The sequence below is a fragment of the Miscanthus floridulus genome, chromosome 3, assembly GCF_019320115.1.
Source record: "Miscanthus floridulus cultivar M001 chromosome 3, ASM1932011v1, whole genome shotgun sequence".
NCBI lineage: Eukaryota > Viridiplantae > Streptophyta > Magnoliopsida > Poales > Poaceae > Miscanthus > Miscanthus floridulus.
Genome location: NC_089582.1, coordinates 147,512,467 through 147,535,716, shown reverse-complemented (window position 1 = coordinate 147,535,716; position 23,250 = coordinate 147,512,467). Strand labels below are relative to the sequence as shown.

The 23,250-nt window shown below is 49.9% G+C and overlaps 2 protein-coding genes across 2 annotated transcripts; one reads left to right on the top strand and one right to left on the bottom strand.

Moving 5' to 3' along the window:
- Positions 1-2,732: 2,732 nt before the first annotated feature.
- LOC136547451 (protein RALF-like 22) lies at positions 2,733-3,140 on the bottom strand. The gene has a single exon (XM_066539399.1). The coding sequence runs from the start codon at positions 3,138-3,140 to the stop codon at positions 2,733-2,735; it is 408 nt and encodes a 135-aa protein (XP_066395496.1).
- Positions 3,141-4,123: 983 nt separating this feature from the next.
- Positions 4,124-7,280, top strand: LOC136547449 (small ribosomal subunit protein eS21-like). The gene is made up of 4 exons (XM_066539398.1): positions 4,124-4,185; positions 4,895-4,969; positions 5,062-5,194; positions 7,165-7,280. Exons 2-4 carry the CDS (start codon positions 4,920-4,922, stop codon positions 7,231-7,233), a joined length of 252 nt encoding a protein of 83 aa, XP_066395495.1. The 5' UTR covers positions 4,124-4,185; positions 4,895-4,919; the 3' UTR covers positions 7,234-7,280.
- Positions 7,281-23,250: the final 15,970 nt, after the last annotated feature.

Sequence of the window (23,250 nt, the reverse complement as noted above, 5' to 3'; positions counted from 1 at the left end):
AATTGGTCACTTTGATGCAAAATTCATCAGAGATTTAAACTTTAAACATAAAACTCATAGAATTATAATATTGTTATCATCAACGTTGGTCAGAAAATAACAATACCATAATTTAACTTTAAGCTTAAACTCATAAATGAACTTATAATATTGTTATCATCAACGTTGGTCAGAAAATAACAATATTATAATTCATCTTATCTATAAACCGACTATTCCTCCAATTAAAAAAAAATTCTTCTCTTTGATTCTAATTTTAACTGGAGGATAAACTTTTTATCATTTATTGAATAACTATAACTGCTCTTCAAATTAGAAGACAATAAACTTTTAACTTTGCAGCGAAAATTGACAAAATTTCTTTTCCTACTTTTCAGAAGCATTTTTACTTTACTCATCTGTTCTCTAAACAAATTATCACGTTGGATCAAATTTGAGTAGAGATAAAACATTTAAACTTAACTTTCTTCATTCAAAATAGCTTCTGAAAAATAAAATAAAATAATAAACTGAAAACTCTCCTTGTTCATTTGGCCCGGAGGCCTGCTTGGCCCGAAGGCCTGATCGCTTGTTCGGCCCAGCAGCCGCTCGCGCAGCGCGCACCCGCGCCCAGGCCGCAACCTGGGCCTGGGCCGGGAAAGTGGCATCCTGCCTGGGCCACGGAGTGGCCCTCCACGCCGTCGGATCAAATCCGACGGCCGTCCGGCCGTTTCGCCTGATCAAAACCGCGCCGCGGCTGGCCTCCCTCTGAACCCTAGGCTCATTTCTTTCTCCCCGTCTCTCTCGCGCGTCTATCTCTCTCAGCAGCGCGCCGCACACGAGTGACAGCGAGCCGCGCCGGAGGAGAAAGCGAAGACGGCGCCACCGCGGGCCCTCTTGCCGGCGAGCGCGCTCCCCGTCGGGAGAGCGCGCCGCCGTCAAGCGGCTCCGTGTCGGTGCCCTGTACCCATACCCGCGCGGATGCACCTCGGCGACGAACACCGGCGCGGTCCGGTCTTTACCGCACGACGGCGGAGATGGCAGCGGTGAGGTAAGCCACCGGCCTTGCTTTTCTTTTTCTCTGTTTTTACCGATTTGGGGATGGGGATTGGATCTAGGGTTAGGGATTCACTTTGTTCTTCTTCTTCCCCGAGTCTGCAGCGAGTTAGGGTTCGGATCTATCTCGTTTCTTGAATCCGAGCCCTCTGTTTCCATCTTCACCCAGTTAGGGTTAGGGTTAGTGAAAAACCCTCTTTCTTTGTCTAGATCCGAACGGATTAAAACCGTTCTTATCTTTTCTGTTCTTTTGATTCTCTTCCCGCGCGTCAGCAAACCTGCGACAGGTGCTCCATCCCGCGTGAGGCGGTAATGACGGCGGTGGGGAAAACTTCCTCGGACCGTCCAATATCTTTAGGGTTTCATTTTCTCCGAACCGAAGTTCGTTTCTTTTTTCTTTTCTTTCTTCTTTTCTTTGCCCCGATCTAGATCCACATACTAGAGAACCTGGCTCTGATACCATTGTTAACTTCTTTAGATCGTCTAGGTGTGGATCCAGTGGGTGAGTTCTTTTCTATTTAGGATAATCAGTGACTTTGAGATTCAGAGGGAGTAGATAACAGAGAGAGAGAGAGATGTAGGAGCATCTGACCGTCGGAGGAGCTCCCTGCCTTCAATGGTTCGTTGGTGAAGCTCTGCACTAGGCAGCGACGGTCGGAGTAGCGGTGGAGACCGGCGGTGGTGGTGGAGGCAGTGGCGCTTCCCGCCGCTGGCAGTGCCACCCTCTGGATCGGATTAGGGTTAGGACAGTGGGGCTGTGGCGGCGGTGAACCTCGTGAACAGAGCCGTTTGCCCCACCTCCTCTTTATAGGCACTGTGCGACGGGGGCCCACTAGCCACTAGATGGCTAGACGTCCCCGATCAGGACGCCGGTCAAGGGGTCCGTCTCGACCGTTGGGTCAAGACGGATGAGATCAATTCTAACAAGTTTCATTGCAGTTGCCCAACGTAGCCAACTAAACGGGGCCTTAAGTTGTGTAAAAAAGTAAAATGAAGGAACTAGACGTTCATTGGTTAACTAAGCAGTCAGGGGCAGAGATCGTCTATTTTTCACCATATGGTGGAGTGTGGGCTAAGCACCATGGATCTGCTGTACTAAACGACTATAGTCATTCGAATGTTATATTCCTTTTTTTTCAAAAAAAAAAGAAAAAGAAAAAGAAAACTGAGATCATCTGAGCTCAGAGTACTGCATTTTCCTAGAATGAATGTTCAGTTCTGATATGCATGGGCATGGCTGAACGAAAAGCTGAAGTGTTGGTCTGAATGAAACCTGGCGTTGCATGGACGAGATCAATCACCAATATAATGCACAACATCAAATTGTCCACAGAGCAAAGACAAACCTACACCATCACATAAAAGCAGGCACACACTGAATTGCATCGATGGAATAATTAATCTTTAATGCTGTAAGAATCAATCAACTTATATTGGATATGGTCATCCACATAACACATCAGACAAAATACAAACGTCAATCTTAATCTTATCACAAGAGAATATCAACGATTTACAGCAAAATGCTAAAACCTCTGCTCTGTTCAGTTCATTCGGAATCAGGAAGATCGAGAACGCAAGCACCAACGAAAGCAAGGGGGGCGCGTACGTGCAAGCAGCTAGCGGCGAGGTCAATGGCAGAAGCGGAACACACAGCTAGCAGCCTAGCAGTCTCGCTCGCAGTCGCAGCTGCTGGCTCAGCCGCGGCACTGCGTGATGGTGGAGCAACCGCGGCTGTAGGGGGTGGCCTCCGCGCCGGGGCGGCAGTTGTAGTAGGATGCGCCGCGCAGCGAGCACGGCACGCTGTCCCTGGACAGCGCGGCGTAGCTGATGAACCCCGCCCACGTGACGGCGGCGTCGATGCTCGTGGCGTTGCCGTCGTCGATGCTTGTGGCGTTGCCGTCGTCGAGGCCCGTGGCGTTGGCGTCGTCGAGCCGCCGCCTGCCGCCGAACATGCCGCCCAGCCCGAGCACGTCGTCGTCGTCGCCGATGAGGAGCTCCGTGCCGGCGTCGGCGGCGCGCGCGTAGGCCGACGCCGACGCCGCCACCACCGCGAGCGTGGCGACGAGGGCGAGGAGGAGCGGGGCGCGCGCGTGCCGTGCCATGGTTCGTGGCGTGGCAGACGTGTTGGGCGTCTCTCTCGCGTTCGCCGCGTTGAGCTGTGAACTTGTGATATGGGTCGGCAAGGGCGCGCTGCGCAGATGAGAGGTTTTTAAAAACGGAGGACGGACACCCGAGGGGAGGAATCATTTGGACAGGGGTGCCTCCAGTTGCCATTTGACTTTGGGGCTCCCCTTGCTTAGGTAGGAGGAGGACTGGGCTTCCACTAACAGGATATATGATTTTCCCAAAAATAATTATTCCGATCATATCATTTTAACAGGGTCATGATTGTCAGTTTAGCATTGACTTCCACCAACAGGATATATGTTTCTCCCATCTAACATTTCTTGCATTCACTTTTAATAATGTAGAGTTCCTTTCTAACACAAGATTTTCATATGAATCGTGCAGAATTTTCACATGAAAAATACAGGATTCAAAAAAAAAAATGCGTGTTCCATTGCTATTATAGAATGATTTTTAAAGGCACCGACGATTTATATCAGAAGCGGCTCAGTCAATAGTCATGATTTCCGGAGAGACAGAGAGAGGCAGGTGGTGTAGCTACCTCTATAAACCCATTCGAGTCGTCTCTAAAAAGAGGTTCGGCCCAACATAGTGTTGTATAATCTTTTGGCTTAAGCATTGAGCACATGATCTTCCGTACCTCATATGAAAATATAAATTATCATTAGGTGAGTATACTTTGACCAAACATGCCTCCTTAAGCATTCAAGCATCATACAAAGGGGCATAAAATCTTATAAAAAGGATATAATAAAAAAAATCCTAAAAGAAAAATTGTGGCCTAATAAAAATCTTTAAAACAGAAAAATAGAACCCAATATCCGATAGGGAGGCCCAGTGGACCCAATATTTCAAACTGACATTACGGCCCGGGACAGGATCTAGGGTTCATATATTTCGTTCACTCCTCCACGTATAAAACCAACCAATCCCAAATTCCCGACCACTTACTCTCATCTCTGCTCGTCACGCCGCCGTCGCCGCCGCAGCAGCACCCGTCGTCTCCATCCTTTCCCCGAGGTGCGCCGTGATTCCACGTCCCCCGAATCCTTTTAATCCCTCGATGATTCCTGTCTCAATCTGATTGCTCGCCAGTTTGCGGTGAACGTACTTAAATTCGTACGCTTCGTCTATTTTGTTCTTGTCGCAAAGTTTGTGCAATAGTAGTTCTGTACTGCTTCCGATCTGTGAAAATTGTTGATGCATGATTTGCATTGCATCAGAAGCTGCGGGTGTAGTACTTATAATCGCGCCCGCACTGTCTGATGATTAGAACGTGTGATTGGAGAGAGAGAGAGGGAGTGAGTGAGGTTGTTTTTGTTCCTGTAAAACCTGGTTAGTGAGGCAACTCTTGCAGTCTTGTTTGTGCAATGGGGTGAGAGCAGTCTCCGCGTAACTGTCCAACTGAAGTGATTTGTATGTTGGGATGAAATGCCTTCAATATGTATGATGGATTGATTACATTTGAATTTGATCATAACTGTTTCTCCATACCATACATGATAGCTTGCTTATCTTGTTGATTTTTTGCGTGAGGTCGCCTTGGCTGCAATGGACTTTGGCTGTTGGTATTGTGATATTGGAATAGACAATGCTACAAAGCTTTTACAAAAATCCATAATTCGATTTTAGCACTAGTTCGGCACTGAACAGAGTTATCTTTAATAAAAACACCCATTTTGATTGGTTCTGTTCCTAACTAGCTGTTTCTTTTTACTATGGATATCAGTAGTGTTGCCGGATTATTCGTCATCATGCAGAACGAGGAGGGTAAGATGGTGGACCTCTATGTCCCTAGGAAGTGGTATTTGCAGTCATGTTCTCTGTCTGACACCTTGTTGAAACAGCAATGCCATGGCAATCCTTCTCATTCTTACTCTGTGTCGTTCCTTGCAGCTCTGCCACAAACAGGATCATCACTGCCAAGGACCATGCCTCAGTCCAGATCAATACTGGGCACTTGGATCAGAATGGGTTATATGATGACAACTTCACCACATTTGCTCTCTCTGGATTCGTCCGCGCTCAGGTGTAGATTACTAGATTGTCATCTTGTTTTTCTCTGCTACCATTGTCATGAAATGGGTGACCCTTTGTTGACTAGATCTGGTCTCAGTATGAATTTGCCGTTAAAATGATATTATAAAAAGAGTTAAATGCGTAAGCGGCCCTCTAACTTGTAAGCGTATGCCACATAGGTCCATGAACATTGAAAATACATTTTTGAATCCCTAAACTTGTTAAGTGGTGCACCACAGGTCCATACTAGCTATGTGGACAATTTTAGCAGACGTGACATGCTAGTATAGCATGAATTTTTTATTTAAGCCCTCATATTTATTTTTCTCATAAAAAATTACCCTTCCTTCTCTCTCATCCTTTGCACGTCGTCGGATACGGCTCGGCGTCCAGCGGCCAGTACAGCGTCATCTCCGGCGCGTACGGCTCGCTCTGGCGCGCGCTCCGGCGGAGCGTTCCACCCGTCGCGCCTACGCCGGTACGCCAGCACGCCGGGGCGGGGCTCATCTCCGCCATCGCGGCGCAGATGGACCACGACGGGGTCAGCCGTCATCAAGGGGCTCCTGAAGACCTGAACCGAGCCATGTTTCGCATGTTCGTCGCCATGTGCTTCGCTAGGCGCTCGCCGCCGACAACACCGTCATCCCGTCCGTTGAGACGTTACAAAGGGAGTTCGTCACGTCGGCCATCGGCTTCCGGGTGTTAGGATGTGCCCCGCGGTCATGAATGTCCTATTCTGGCGACGGTGGAAGAGGATGCTGTCCCTCCGGTGCCGGCAGGAGGAGCTATTCGTACCTTGGCGCCGTCGTGCTGGAGGGGCTCTAGGCAGCCTCGTGCTCGACGCGATCGCCGTCGCCGCGATGCCGGGATTGGGCTCGATCAGGATGGGCGTCCTCGCGCTATTGGATGGCCGCGACAATTCCTTCCTTTCTCACTGTGCCCGCGGCGATCGCGGTGTCTCGCGCTTCTTTTCTCGGCCGGTGGATCGCCGTGAGCCCAACTCGAATCCCTACCGCGGACCGCGTCCTAGCGCGGAGCGAGCCCGTGAAAGGAACGTCGTCCACGAGCCCGAGGCGCGCGCAGCAGGCGACGACGACGTTCCACTTGACAGGCGGCGCGTCCTCCGTCTCGAGCACCCGCTTGGCCGCGCCCACGTCCGCGCTCTCGGCGTACATGCCGGCGAGGAAGCCCGGCACGAGAGTGTGCGCGGCGACGTGGGCCACCTTGGCAGCCCTGCGGCCCAGGCGCACGAGGAGGTCGGCGAGCGCGCACGCGACGCGCGGACGGAGCCCGTGATATCGCGCAGACCCCTCCACTTCCACTCTTCAGTTTCCTGTCCGAGTCCGACGACGCGAGACAGCGAGAGTACAAGTCAAGAACTTTCGATGCGCGCGTGGCTGCCGGCCTCCGTGCGAGTCCGTTGACGACCACCGTGACCAACGACGCGCAGACGCTGTACCCGAGCCGTATCCGACGACGTGCAGTCGTGCAGAGTATGAGAGAAGGAAGGGTAATTTTTTATGAGAAAAATAAATGTGAGGGCTTAAATGAAAAATTTATGCCAAGCTAGCATGCCACGTCAGCTAAAATTGTCCATATGGCTGGTATGGACTTATGGTGCACCACTTAACAAGTTTAGGGACTCAGAAATACATTTTCAAAGTTCATGGACCTACGTGGCTAGTGTATTTAACTCTTATAAAAATGCCTGTGTTTATCCTCTGAACAGTTTCATCTAGGATGGTCTGAAATCTCATGGTGAATGTTCGTGAGTTAGCTGTAGCGCTAGCGTTCTTTCAGTTACACACCATGGTTTCAACTTTCTGATGAGAAAAGAAAGATCTAACGGATACTTGTCTTGCATGAATACTGTAGACCCCATTCGCTTTGCTGAAAAAACAAGTCGAAACACTGTTTCGATTGATTTGTTGTGAGAGAAAAACAAGCTTGTCTGAGATTCTTACACCATTGGTTTTGCAGGGTGATGCGGACAGTTCTTTGGATAGGCTGTGGCAGAAAAAAAAAGGGCTGACATCAAGCAGTAGATGAATTTACATCGAAGGTTTTACTAGCCAGAATCATTGTAAAGCCCTCAAGTATTTGTGGTCCTTGATTGAAGAACTGTTATGGTTCTTTATGTCTTTTATTAAACTATGAATGGTCTGTGTGTTGGATATGTTGTAGTCCTAGTGGGAACCATTGTGGATAGCGTCTCACTAACCACATGTCCATTCAACCGATTCAAACACTTAGCCACCGATTCAAGCACAACCTATGGTACATTGTGCAAATCTTTTTTTTTTGAAACGACCTTGTGCAAATCTTAATGTAACGATTGAGCCGCATTTGTGATTGACATTGATGATGTTGCAAAACAATTTTTTTTTGAAACTTACAAAAAAAAAACGTTTCCATAGCACTAGTGGAGTAGATAGACGACTACTGGATGAAGTAGAGGTCTCGAGTATATCCCTTATCGAATACACCTTTGGTAGTTGACTTGACCGCGTTTGGCTAGCTCAAGCTCCTTGCCGTCCGGCAATCGTCGCCTCAGCTCCAGCACCAAAAAGGAGTACATATTGGATTTGAGCCCACTGCGAGCGCCTAGAGGCATAACCTGCCGTCGCCCAGATACGCCAGGCCGGCCGTGTCCCAGAGGGAGCGTAGCCGCGGTCAAAGCACTCCCAGGGGACAGCCTCCCTCCACGTGTTGTGCCACGTCAGCGTCCGGGACCCATCCTTTCCGTGCTCGAACTTGTACGAGCACAAGAGCCTGTCCCCGCCGGTGAGGCCGACGACGGCGCCGAGCTCCGGCGCAAAGAACGCACGGCCCTCCAGCCGACGCAGCTCCTCGGGGAACTCCATCCGCCAGGCGCCCAACCGGGCGTCCAGCGAGAAGGTGCCCTCGCCGGTGACGGAGATCCACACGCGCGTGCCCATGACGAAGTAGCTCGAGATGGACACGCTCTGGGACGGGAGCGCTAGCGTCCTGAGCGGCGGCCTCGGGAGCGGCACGGTGAACCAGCCGCCGTCGGCAGCGTCGGGGAAGAGCCGCCGGAGCATCTCGAAGCGGGAGGAGGAGGAGTCGCCGTATATGACCGCATCCATCCTGATGATCGTGTCGTCTCTCCCACGGGAAGCATGATGGGCGGCGGGCCCGTGTTGCGGGTGCCGGCCATGCCATCGGCTTCGGCTGGTGGGTTGACGACGCCCATGATGCAAGTACCGCCGGGGGAGACGGCGAGGGGCCGGTAGTCGACCCACGTTAATGCCGGGGAGAGTGACAAGGGGCCGACCTGCAGCCTTTGCTCATTGTTGATGCCGATGTCGCAGACGCGATAGCCTTCTTCCTGATGCTTCACCAGCAGAGGTCGGTGGCCGGCGTTCATGGCGTCCGTCCTCTGCCAAAGAGGAAGCACCTGTAATGTAATGTTACGTAATCCGCCGGAGACGAAGCACTTGTGCGGGCTGCGCGAGGTGCCGGGATGATGATATCGCGGATCCCGGCCAACACTTCCGTCCACCGCGCCGACTTCTTATCGTTCCAGTCTCCGAACCGAACACGGCTAGGAGGACTAGGTACTCACGGTCAATGCTCAGCAATATAGCAAGGCAAAGGTTCCGTCAATCCGATCCCGACTTGCTGCGGCCCCGATAACAACGGTGTTTAATTTTTTTTAGATACTAGCAAATTTAGCCATGCGTTACAACGGGACCTACACATAGGAAGTTATTTTTAACTCGTATATATGAGCATGAATCATATGAGTTCGATTGATGGAATATTTGGGTATTATTAAGTAAGTAAGTTACGGAATATAAGATATAGATCTTTATATTTAAAAGTAGTGAAATTGTCCATGTTCCAACGGACATTGGTGATAAGAAAAAATTATATGTAAATGATAGTGCTATGTGCGTATGACAGCACCAACTTCCTGGGCTCAGCCGGGAGACACCGTGATGGTATACCGCAAGGGTACCAGCAACAGTACGACGACGACTTAAGATATACGTAGATACGTAGATATAATAACGGTGTTTAATTTTTTTAGATATATATAGTTTTTGTTATATATTTAGATATACATTACGTCGAGATACATACAAAATTTATTATATCTAAAATGCTTACAATTGACTTATATAATTTCACAAACGGAGGAAATACTTTTGGTACCGCCGTATAAGTTCTGTGGCCTTAGGTCATGGTCACCGATTTCACTAACCCTACCATGGAGAATTTTTTTTAAAATTTTAACACTTTTTGTAAACTAATTTTAAATCTAACGCTGTTTTTCTTCTTCAAAACTAACATTTTTGGCCGCGCCTATTGCCATGGCGCGGCGAAATGTCTGTGACGCGCCATGCATGGTGGTGCGGTGGGTGGCTGACGTGGCGACGACCGGAAATGACGTACTTTTTTTCGTTTGAATGGTGGATATGAATATTATGAATGGGAGTTAAGGTTAGGAGGACAATTATGTTTGGGAACTATGGGCTACGGTTTGGAGGAAGATATTAGTTTGATTTTGTCAATGTTAAAGTTAATTATTTAGTTAGAAGTATATTTACCATGTATATTTTTTTGCTATAAGTGTTGGTTATATTATTTTAGTTGTAATGCAAATGATTATATTTTACAATAATTTGCGTTATTTTGATTGATGTTTAATTTGAATTGTTTTATTAGATGGAAGACATGTTTCGGGAGCAGTTGTGACGAAAATGGGGTCATCCTAGAGAATTGTACCCCGACGAGTCTAGCAAAGATGCCCTCGTCCCTCCTGGCCTCCCTGTCCCTAACTGTGACTGTGGTCGTCCCTCCTGGCCACTGTGGGGGTATTAACCCCTATACCCTTACGGCTAGGCTTGGGCCGGCCCGGATCAGGGGGTCTGGCCCACTAGAAGATGACGCGCGGCCCGGCCAATCTGTTCGGAATCCCGCGCAAGGAATCAAGGCGGATTTGGAGGTCAAGCAAGATCCTGGTCGGTTAGAATAGGAATCATTATCCGGGCACCTATGCAATTGTAACTGGCTAGGATTAGTTTCCAGATCTGTAACCTGGTCCCCCGGACTATATAAGGCGGGTAGGGAACCCCTCTAAAAATCATCTCTCATTGACATACAACAATACAATCAGACACAGGACGTAGGTATTATGCCTTTACGGCGGCCAAACCTGGATAAAACCTCGTGTCTGTCTTGCGTCACCATCTTGTTTGTAGCTTGCGCATCTGTCTGCCAACAATCTACTACCTTGGGCATACCCCTAGGTAGACTGTCGACCATATTTCGTCGACAGTGGCGCGCCAGGTAGGGGGTGTGCGTACTGCTCTCCAGGCGAATAAGATGGTCATCATCCCCAGTTCCATGGCTACGCCGAACGACCTCACGTTCACCATCGGCCAGATCACCTGGACCACCGGCTCCGACGACTTCACCGCCATGACCCCGGAGGAGGCGTGGGTTCAATCTGCGTCGACCACTGCTTCACCTGCATCGGCTACGGCTCCGACCACGGTGGATCTAGCTCCGGCCACGCCAGCATCGTCTTCAGCCACGCCAACAACCCGTCGTCCACTTCCTCGCTACAAAGGGAGGCAGATCGACAACACCGACCTGCTCGACTCCATCGATCGGGTCAGCACCAAACTTGCTAAAACCTTAGCTCTGGTAAGTTCGATTCAAAGTCAACCTAATGAGCAGGTAACCACTATCCACAACAGATCTATCCGACCAGCTCAGGCCGATCGTCCTGCACGACTCGATACGGATCTCGTGGTCACATCTACTCCTGAAGGGCGCTCCGTTCATCGCCGGCCAGCCCCCGCAATGGGTCTCTGGCTCTTCGGGTACGAAGTGTCGATGGAAAACCACCTGGCCTAGCCCTACGGCCTGCGCAACTTCGTCAACATAGTCCGGATTGAGGACTATCAAGAAGGATCCGTCCACACAGTTCATGAGGGTGGCTCAAGCTCCTCGTCCGGCATCGCGTCTAATGCCTCGGTCCACACCGAGCTCCAGCATCATGACGATGAAGGCGTTGAATACGATCTGAATATCCTAGACCACGCCCTGGGGTTCCCACGATTCCCATCTTTCCCACCAAGGCGAGGGGACTTGATCAATGTTGTCAGTAATGACGAACCACCGACAGTTAGCGAAATAGAACAAGAAAGGCTAGCACGCGAAGCACGCAATATTGACCGGTTTAATCGCTGACAAATTGAAGCCGAGGCAGAAGAGGAGGCACAACGCATAGGGGTCCAGCCACGCGACCTTAACAATGCCTTCGATAGGGTGGGGGACAAGCAGGTCTTCAGGACTCCAAGCGCCAACGTAGCTGTTGCTATGGCGACAATGCAACGACTACCCAATACCCCAGAAACCCAGGCAGTTCGTGATGATATACAAGCTTACCTGACGGCTGCTATAGCCCAGACTGCAGAGATTGTAAATCAAGCCCGGGCTCCATCCGTCTTAGTCGAATCAAGCCACAACCGCTAGTACTCAAGTCACTCACAGCCACCCAACCAACGTGGCTCGCGCAACAACGACCCATCAGACAACCGTCAAGGCAGAAACGGTGGCCATGATGGTAGTCAGGACGACAACCGCCGCAACTACCGGGACGACAACCGCCGAGACAACCACGATAATCGACGTGATAACCGCGGTCGCAGGGTTAACTAGGGTGGCAACCGGGATCGCCGTGATGGCAATAACGATCTCCGCCATTACCTCGGAGAACGCGATCTGCGCGATCGCATTAACCAAAGAGCCAACGATCGTGCATCCCACGAAAGCTATCGCCGTATGAAATATGATACTGCCCACAGCCCTTCGGGTTTAAAGAAGTTTACTCCACACCTTCGCCAAGTCATATGGCCCAAGAATTTCAAGCTCGAAAAACTTCAGAAGTACGACGGCAAGGAGAACCCCGAATTATGGGTCATGCTCTACGAAACCGCGTGCAGATCAGCCATGGCTGACGAGCACGTCATGTCCAATTACTTCCTAGTCGACGTCGGCCACATAGGCCACCAATGGCTGGTCAGCTTGTCGGCGAACTACTTCGATTCTTGGTAGGAGCTCAAGCAAGCATTGATCGACAACTTCATTGCTACTTGTGAGCAACCCGACAACAAATATGATCTGCAGCGGATCCGAGATCGCAAAGATGAGCCACTGCGTGAGTACGTCCGACGCTTTTCGGAGATGTGCATCAAGGTCTCGTGAATCTTCGATAACGAGGCAATTGAGGCTTTTATCACTAGTCTCCGCTTCCACGATGCCCTACGAGACAAGCTCCTCCGCAAGAGACCCGAATCCGTCACAGCGCTCCTGGCCACTGCCAAGAAATATACGAATGCCGATGATGCTAAAAAGATAATTATCGAAGAAGCAGCAAGGGTTCCACGCTCTGACCACCCCCACACCGCGATGACTACCACGGCAACCATGGTCGAAACGACAATTTTGACCGCCATAACTAGCGCAACGACTCTCGCGACCACCGTGACCAGCGTAATTAGCAGTGTAATCGCCGTGACGATTACAGGGGCAAGCGTGCTCGGGAAGACGACGGCGAGGTCAACACCGTTAAAAAAGGTGGCAGACATCGCAACTACGAAGAAGACTACGCCAAAGTATTGAAAGGACCCTGCCAGCTCCACCCTAAGTCAAACCATACCATGGAGAATTGTCGCGTTCTCAAGTCCATCTACACGCATCAACAGGCTCTAGAAACATCCGACAAGCCTAACGACGCAGGGGAACAGCGCAACAAGGACAACGATGATGAAGACGCAGATCCCCATCACAAGTATGTCAAGCCAACAGACCGCGTCCACACCATCATTGGGGGCAAAGTGTCCATTGAGACCAAACGAGAACGCAAGCTACTCGACCGCGCCTGCTTGAACGTGGCCAACACCGACAACCTCATCACCGATCCGCGGCTCCCTCCTTGGTCTCATCGCAAGATCTCCTTCAGCAGAAAGGACAAATGGGCTACAATACCTGAGCTAGGACATTTTCCCCTGGTCCTCGATCCTTGTATCAACAAGGTTCAGTTCGACAGAGTGCTGATTGACGACGACAGTTCCATCGATATACTGTTCAAGAACAGTCTACCAGCCCTAAAGATAACCCAGGCGGATCTCAAGCCATACGAGGCACAGTTCTGGGGTGTCCTCCCCAGACAGAGCTCTACACCTCTTGGGCAGATCACACTACCTATGCAATTTGGTACCCTAGATCACTTCCGCACTGACTACATCAACTTCGTGGTCACTGACTTTGACGGCACCTACCATGCTATCCTTGGTCGACCATCGCTCACCAAATTCATGGCCATACCTCACTACAGGTATTTGGTGCTCAAGATGCCTACCGAGAAAGGGGTTCTAACTCTTAGGGGCAATGTATACGCAGGTTATACCTACGAGGACGACAGCTTCAAAATAGCAGAGGCTCACGACCTCTCTATTCGCATGGCTGAGACCATGCTCGACGCCAAGAAGACCTCAGCCGACCACCTGGAGATCCCAGAGCTCGAGGCTCCACGCAAGAACATCAAGTCCAAAGAACACAAGGCGATCCAGCTGGTCGACGGTGATCCCAGCAAAATGGCCCTTATCGGGGCCAACCTGGATCCTAAATAGGAAGACGCGCTCGTCAGGTTCTTGAGGAGCAACATGAGTGTGTTCGCATGGAAACCCGCTGACATGCCCGGTGTACCTTGGAACTTGATCGAGCACTCCTTAAATGTCGACGGCAAGGCCAAACCTATCAAGCAGAAGCTACGACGGTTCGCTCGCGACAAAAAGAAGGCTATTAGGGTAGAAGTTACACGGCTTTTGGCAGCTAGATTTATCAAAGAAGTGTATCATCTGGAGTGGTTAGCCAACCTGGTTCTTATACGCAAAAAGAATAATAAATGGAGAATGTGCGTTGATTACACTGATCTCAACAAACACTGCCCTAAAGACCCCTTCGACTTACCTCGCATAGACGAGGTCGTAGATTCAACTGCCGGTTGTGAGCTGCTTTCCTTTCTCGATTGCTACTCTGGTTATCACCAGATCGCTCTCAAAAAGGACGACCAGACCAAGACATCCTTTATCACGCCTTTCGGTGCCTACTACTACATGACCATGTTGTTCAGGCTCAAGAACGCCGAGGCTATCTACCAACACGCCATACAGGCCTGCCTCAAAGACGAGATAAAAGACGACCTCATCGAGGCTTACGTTGATGATGTAGTTGTCAAAACCAAGGAAGCATATACCCTTGTTGACGACCTAGAACGTACCTTTGTAGCCCTTAACACTTTCTAATGGAAATTAAACCCAAAGAAGTGCATCTTTGGTGTTCCTTCTGGTATACTGCTTGGCAACGTCGTCAGTCACGACGGCATACGCCCTAACCCGGAGAAAGTCAAAGCTGTCTTGGACATGAAGCCACCCAAAAAGGTGAAGGATGTTTAGAAGCTTACTGGATGCATGGCTGCCCTCAGTCGTTTCATATCAAGATTAGGCGAAAAAGGACTACCGTTTTTTAAGCTGCTCAAAGCATCCAAGAAATTTGAGTGGTCAGAGGAAGCAGACGCTACCTTCACACAGCTGAAACAATTCCTTACATCACTTCTAGTCCTCACTGCTCCCAGAGAAGATGAAACCCTCCTGCTTTACATTGCGGCAACTAATCGAGTGGTCTCCACTGCCATGGTGGTCGAGCGCGACGAGCCTGGCCACGTCTACAAGGTACAGCGACCAATCTATTTCATTAGTGAGGTACTCAATGAATCCAAGACCAGGTACCCACAGATTCAGAAATTGATCTACGCCATACTGATAACATCCCAAAAGTTGAAACATTACTTCGACGGATATCGTGTGGTGGTCATGACCGAGTACCCTCTAGGAGACATTATTCGCAACAAGGATGCGAACGGGCGCATCATCAAATGGGCAATGGAGCTATGCCCTTTCTCCTTGGAATTTGCAAGCTGTACTACAATCAAGTCTTAGGCACTTGTCGATTTCATCATCGAGTGGACAGACTTAAGCACACCTACCTCTCAGGGGCCCGATGAGTATTGGAAGATGTACTTCGATGTCTCTCTCAACATCAACGGCATAGGAGCAGGAGTCCTTTTCGTGTCTCCATCCAAGGAGCAGCTCCAATACGTCCTCAGGATTTATTTCCCGGCGTCTAATAACGCCGCCGAGTACGAAGCATGCCTGCATGGTCTGCGCATTGCAGTCGAGCTTGGTGTCAAACGTCTCTATGTCTATGGAGACTCGGCTCTGGTCATCAACCAACTCAACAAGGACTGGGATACAAATAGCAAAAAGATGGATGCATACTGCAAATCGATCAGAAAGCTGAAAGGCAAGTTCTATGGCATCGAGTACACACATGTGGTCCGGGACAAAAATTAAGCAGCAGATGCACTATCAAAGTTAGGATCATCCCGAGCTAAAGTCCCACATGGCGTATTTGTTCAAGACCTGCTCACGCCTTCCATCGAAGAGGAAGATCCCACGGTCGACAAGCCTCCAGACTAACTTTTGGTGGCTACGGTTACGGTGTCAAACACCATCGAACCACCTCCGACCACTAAGGAGCCTAACTGGAGAGTACCTTTCATAAAGTACCTGACAGATAGTAGCAGCTACACCGATCGGATAGAAAACGAACGCCTGATGCGTCGCAGTAAGCAGTATCTGTTCGTCGATGGTAAATTGTGGCGCAAGAACGCAAAGGAGGAAATCTTGATGAAGTGTATAACCCAGGAGGATGGCGAACATCTCCTGGACCAAATCCACTCTGGCTCCTACAGCAACCACGCGGCCTCGAGAACGCTGGTTGGCAAGGCTTTCCGAGTAGGGTTCTATTGGCCGTCAGCCGTAGCCAATGCAGAGAAGCTAGTCCGCCATTGTGAGGGTTGTCAGTTCTTCGCCAAGAGAATCCACATACCAGCACATGAGATTCAGACAATACCAGCCTCTTGGCCCTTCGCATGCTGGGGACTGGATATGATCGAGTCCCTCAAACTGGCTCCTGGGAAATTTACATGTGTCTTTGTGCTGATCGACAAATTTTCTAAGTGGATAGAGTACATGCCTCTGGTACAGGCATCTTCAGAAAAGGCTATCACGTTCATCGACCAGGTCATCCACCGCTTCGGCATACCCAACAGCATCATCACTGATCTGGGTACTCAGTTCACCAGGAACGCTTTTTGGGACTTCTACGATGAAAAGAGCATAGTAGTAAAATACGTCTCGGTGGTGCACCCTAGAGCTAATGGACAGGTCAAACGAGCAAATGGTATGATCTTAGACGCACTTAAGAAGAGGATGTACAGAGAAAATGACAAAGCTCCTGAAAGATGGCTCAAAGAGTTACCAGCCATGGTCTGGGGCCTCAGAACCCAGCCCAGTCGCAATACCGGCGTATCACCACACTTTATGGTTTACGGCGCTGAGGCAGTGCTCCCAACAGATATAGCCTTCAGATCAGCACGGGTAGAGAACTTCGACGAAGACAAGGCCAATGAAGTGTGGGAGCTAGAAGTGAATAGTATAGAAGAGAAGCGACTCGATTCTTGCGTACGTACAGCCAAATACCTTGATGTTTTGCGCAGGTACTACAACAAGAACGTTAAGGAGCAATTTTTTGTGGTTGGGGACCTAGTCCTGAAGTGGAAGACGAATCAGGCTGGTGTCCACAAACTCGCAACTCCATGGGAAGGACCCTTCATGATCAAGGAGGTTACACGACCAATGTCTTATAGGTTAGCTCACCTAGATGGTACAGACGTACCCAATTCATGGCACATCGACAAGCTTAGGCATTTCTATGCTTAACTACTAAGATATGTACTCCTCTTGTACTTTTGATTTAATTCAATAAAGCTATTATGATTTCTTTGACCACTCTAATGTATCACTTCGAAGTCTATTGTTATTCTAACTCAACCAGTCAAAACCGACCACCATTCCTTTCCGGGTTTTTGGAGCAGGCCCTGTCTCCGGTTCCTCCCAACGCGTGCATGGGATCTACTCTCTATGCTACGGGTGATCGGCAGGTCCCCTCTGGTTTGACTTGTGTGCGTCTACGTGTGCACAGGCTACGCACCTCACACTCCGACCACAGGACAAACCAGGTCCATACAAACCTTTTAGGATGACGTATCGACTAAACTGGTACAACTAAACAGAACGCTAATATGTTCTCACTTAGTTACACCAACACGAGATCCAAGCTTAAATATGTTTTCTAAAAAACAAACAAGCTTATACAGATATACAGTTACATTATTACAAGCTTGCCTGAAAAGGTCCAAGTTTACAATAACACAACTACATCTTCTTCTACAGCTATAGCCTATACTATTGGCTGGTCGGGGCACGCGGCACCTGCTGCTCGCTGGGCCTGACATCGTGCTCGAGTCTCGGGGACTCTTGTACTGGTCGAGCTGAAGAAGATGGCCCCATCGATGCCTAGCTGGTCGAGACCGCAGGCTTTACCGGTTGGCTTAAAAATGACAGTGCTTCCAGCTGACTTGTTGATGGCGTACCCTGTACAGGTGTTGTCCCGCCTCCACATAGGTTAATGTCGCCAATTATTTTTGCTAACAAGTCCAACTGGGTCATCCGAAGCTCCTTAGCCTTGTCTGGATCTACCTCCTTTGGGTATCCAGCCTCCAGGCGCTTGAGATCGATCAAGGGGTAGTGAGCACGTACCATGCTTAGCATATGTGCGCCTGTGTACTCACCTGCCTCCTTCACAAACTCCTGAAACCATCCCCATGCCTTTCGGCATCTATCGACCAGTCCCAGCTGTGGCATCCTTGGCACGTCCTCTGTAAGCGCTGGATCGATGAGGTTAAGGACCGGCAAAATGCCCATTGCCACCTCCTGGCACCAGTTTTTCCATGTGTCCCGATCCTTGGTGATCTCTTGGCACTACGCCTTTCAGCCGTCACGGTCTTTTATCACGGCCTCCAGATGCTTCTTGGTATTTACTTTTAAAACTGCAAACCACACAAGCTATTAAAACGTCATACCACGACAAGATAAGGCGGGCAACAAAAGTGAGCAAAGGGGTTTGGAAAACTTACTTTTCAGTTCCTCTTTCATCTTGGTCGTGTGGTCTCAGAGCTGCGACTGGTCGTGCGCCAGTTTTCTGTTGTCCTCCTTCAGGCGATCACACTCCACGACCGCACAACTATTCTCCTCTCGGAGACGGACCACTTCGGCTTCTAAGCCTGCACTACAGCTGTTACTACCAACAACGCAACAACACTTGTCATGCACTCGTTGTGATAAAGTGACTACTTACTTGTTCTTTCCTGCTCTTTGTTAATGAGCTGGACGACCAGGTTCTGGTTCTAGGACTCTTGCTCCGTCCTCTCATGGTTGGCGGCTTCAAGTTGGTGGCGCAAGCGTTCCACTTCTGCCGTCAGCTCTTTATTGCTTGCAGTGATCCCCTCGATCTGGTCAAAGCATTTCTTACGGTACCTTGTGGTCTTCATTAAGTCCTGTGTGCAAAAAGCGAAGTAAGAAAGTTTGACTAGACAGCAAGATCAGGTGGTGAAGCAAAGCATACCTGGACCTCCGTCACCAGTCGTTTCGCCGCTCGTTCAACTTTCTTGGTCTCTTAGACCTCTGGGATTTCCTCATGAACAACCCATTGGTCGTTTCGCCAGCGCGACACATATACATGTTGTCGCTTGTCCTGTGGATGGCCTAGGACCTCCTCTACTTTGTCCTCTTCGGGCCCTTCTTCGGGTATCGGTGCTGGTCCGGAGTTAGCAGCTTCTGCGATCACTATGGCCTTCCCACGGGCTACAGCATCGACAAACATGCTCTATGCTCTCACCTCCGGCCGCTGCTCCTCGGTATGTTCCATTACCCTTGGTGCTGAGGTGTTGCCCTCAGCAGGGTTAGTGCTCGGAGCACTTGTGCTTGGCTCGGCTCTTCCCTCGACCCCCTGCTCGGGGACTGTTGTCTGACTGCTTGTTTGCTGAGGCCCCAACGGACCTTCTGCTATGGGTTCCTCGATGGCCGGCTGCTGGGCAGTCTTCTTTGAAATTGCTCGCAGAGCCACGCTCCCGGCTAGTTGGTCCGGATTTTCGGTGGACGCCGAACTAGTACATCCGAGATAAGTTCAGAAGGCAACCATAATCAATACAAATTGTTAGCTTACATCAAGGTTACAAATACTTACATGTTGGAAGCACGGAATGATGTGGCGAAGGCGCGTCTCTACGACCGTGCTTGCTCCACGTGCTGTGCGGGTGACACCTAGTTAAGGATGGCAACAGATCGGGTTTGGGGCGGATATCCGTGGGTTTCGGGTTCTGCGGGTTCGGGTTTAGGGATGGTTTTTCACCCACGGTTTTCGGGTTCGGGGCCCCGAAACCAGTCGGGTTCGGTTTCAGGTTTGGTTTTCCACCCGTGGATATCCAATGGATATCCGAAATAAATCATTTGAAATTAAAACTCATGTTTTATAATATACTAATAATAATTTGTTTACTTAGATTATTAAATTTATTTAAAGTTGACTCATGAAAATATTTATTATTTGTTGCCTCTTGTTTATACATGTGAATATGTGTATATATATCTGCGGGTTTCGGGTATCCGTTTGGGTTTCGGGTATCCGCGGGTTTGGTTTTGGTGATGGATTTCCACCCGAATCGGTTTTCAGGGCGGATTCGGGTTTCGATTTCGGGTTTTGGTTTTGGGTGCACGGAGACTCCACTCGATCCGAACCCGACCCGTTGCCATCCTTACACCTAGTCTCCCTCTACATCCAGCACCACCGCTGGGCCTTGGTGCTCGACCCCTCCACCACTTGTCCTTCATGCTACAGTGGTCGGCGATGTAGGTCCCACCGGCACGGAGGAGCCACCTTGTTCCATTGACTCTAGTTGCCTCCTCCTCTTTCAAGAGACGAGTCGAAAGTTGTATGCATCCTCTCCCTCCTCTGTGTCATCGTCCAACAAAGTAAAGATCGCCTGACGACGCTTGCTGGCCACCGGCCGCTTACCAGCAGCTTTGGCCGCTGCCTCCTCTCCAACTCTGAGCACAGCCCAGTCGACGTCTTCGACCCCGGCGCTAGTCTGGGTAGTTGGGTCAGCAACTTGCGGCCAATCTACACCAGGGGGTGGCGACACAAACACTATCGCTCTATCCCGACCATTAATCTAGGAAACAAATAGGAGATAACACAGTAAGTTTCTACTACAATATAAGACTACGGGTACAAGGCAAGATGAGTTACCTTTGGGGGAGGTCGGGCGAGCTTGAAAGCGTGCTCGATGTCGCTCAATCTGACATAATTTGGATCAGCTAAGTTAAATAGCTCTCCAATTCTGGCCCTGACTTCGTTCTTGTCAAGCGCCTCCAGCCTCGTCCTTGTCGGGTCTGCGCTACCTTGGTACTCATAGCCAGGATGTACCCTCCTCTGGCAGGGCTGGATCCGTCGGCTGATGAAGCTCCCGACCATGCTCGGACCGTCTAGTTTCTTCCACGGGATCATCCCAAATATTTCTGGAATCTGTTCCAGGTGCTCGGGCTTCTCTGACCAGCTTGTCCTCTTCTCTGGAATGAACCCCATGTCGCACAGTGTGATCGTGTTCGGCTCTTCACGGATGTAGAACCATTTCTTGTACCAGTCGTCAAGCGACGTGTTCCATGGGCAGTGCAGGTACTGGGCCTTCATCCCGTCATGGAGGTTGAGGTACACACCTCCGGCTATCTTCAAGCCGCCGCTTCCTTTCTTCCGCAGACAGAAAAGATGGCGAAAAAAGTCGAAATGGGGTTGGAAGCCACCATATGCTTCACAAAGATGAATGAAGGTGGCGACAAGGAGGATTGAGTTGGGATGTAGATTGCAAATCCCAATCTCGTAGTACAGACAGAGCCCCTGAAGGAAAGGATGTACCGGAACCCCAAATCCCCGCTTAAAGAAGTCTTCGAATACCACGATCTCACCTGGTTGTGGATCGGGGTACCCTTCGCCCTTCGGCGCACGCCATCCTGCGAGCTCCTTGTTGTGGAGTACTCCCATGGTGACGAGGTCTTCAATGGTTTGCTCGTTGCTTCTCGATTTCCACCACTCCTTCGCCATGACTCCTGCTTTCTTCTGTGCGTCACTTTTCGCCATGGATCTAGCCTTGCCGATGAACGAGGAAACGGTGGAGGATTGATTGGTGGTGATTTCGGAGGTACTAGGGTTGGCAAGAGGAAGAAGAAGGCTGCGGCTGTGAATGGTAATGGGGTTCAGTAAAAAGTAACTTACCAATTCTATACTGTATTTAACCAAGAGTTCTGCCGTTTCGTCTGCCCGAGATTCTTGGGAGACGTGCACACGCGCCGTAGACGGTTGTTTTCACAGCATCGAGATCTATGCCAATATATGCGCCTATTCGTTATCAGTGTATGCGCCTCTTCGTTACCAGTGTGAGAGGGCCCACGCTGACGTACCTACTTACAGGTGCCACGCAACAGTTTGCTTGAAAAGACAAGAAGGTAGTATGACGTGCTATACCCGTCTACTTTTTTGACCAGACGTGTCAGATTGGATTTGACAGAGCAAAAAAAATATATGGTACAAGTGGTATATGGTTTTTCGCCGCACTTTTTGTGCTCGGGGACTGTCCAGACCACCATCGTGCTTGGGGACTGTCCAGACCACCATCGTGATCGTCGAAGTCCAGACCACCATCGTGCTCGGGGACTGTTCCGATCACTCTCATGCTCGGGGACTGCCCCGACCACCATCGTGATCGTCGAAGTCCAGACCACCATCGTGCTCGGGGACTGTCCAGACCACTATCATGCTCTGGGACTGTTCCGATCACTCTCATGCTCGGGGACTGCCCCGACCACTCTTCGAACATTGCTCGGAGACCGCTCTTCTTGGCTACATGTGATTTGTACTCGCATACAGTCGAGAGGCATTTATTTAGACCTTGCTACAAGGCTGATACTGCGCCTTCCAGCAAGCTCGGGGACTACATCGGTACGATGCACCTGCCGGTGCATCTCGTATTGCTTGTACGACGATTGGATTCTCAACTTCAGTGGGATTTCTTTTTGGACCCTGGCACCACGTGCCTACGTCACCTACTACCAGACTCGGGGACTAAGTGGGCACACTTCACCTTGCGGTGAATGTGCATATTTTATCGACCCCTACGCTCTGACTGTTTGCTAGAACTACTATTGTCCAAGGGTCACTTACATTTCTTTTCAGAAATACAAGTGGGCACACTTGATAAGGAAAGAAATCTTTTTCTTTTTTCTTTAGAGTACCATGCATTCTTCAGACAACCGGAATCTTCGGCTATAATCGTGGTCTACTGCTCTCTGTTCTGACCAGAATGCTGGCACATTCGATTGGTCAATGTTTCAACCAGTTGAAGATGACATGAAGACGGATCGCATTAGTCGAAGGAGATCGAACGGCGTGTCGCAGCATAATACATGGTGCTCGGGGACTAGCTGTGGGGGTATTAACCCCTATACCCTTACGGCTAGTCTTGGGCCAGCCCGGATCAGGGGGTCTGGCCCACTAGAAGACGACGCGTGGCCCAGCCAATCTGTTCGGAATCCCGCGCAAGGAATCAAGGCGGATTTAGAGGTCAAGCAAGATCCTAGTCAGTTAGAATAGGAATCCTTATCCGGCCACCTATGGCAATTGTAACTGGCTAGGATTAGTTTCCAGATCTGTAACCCTGCCCTCGGACTATATAAGGCAGGTAGGGGACCCATCTAAAAATCATCTCTCATTGACATACAGCAATACAATCAGACGCAGGACGTAGGTATTACGCCTTTACGGCGGCCGAACCTGGATAAAACCTCGTGTCTGTCTTGCGTCACCATCTTATTTATAGCTTGTGCATCTGTCTGCCGACAATCTACTACCTTGGGCATACCCCTAGGTAGACTGCCGACCATATTTCGTGGACAGCCACCGATCATGGCGCGGCAGAGCCGCGCCAAGATCGGTGACGCGGCAAGCCCTGCCACG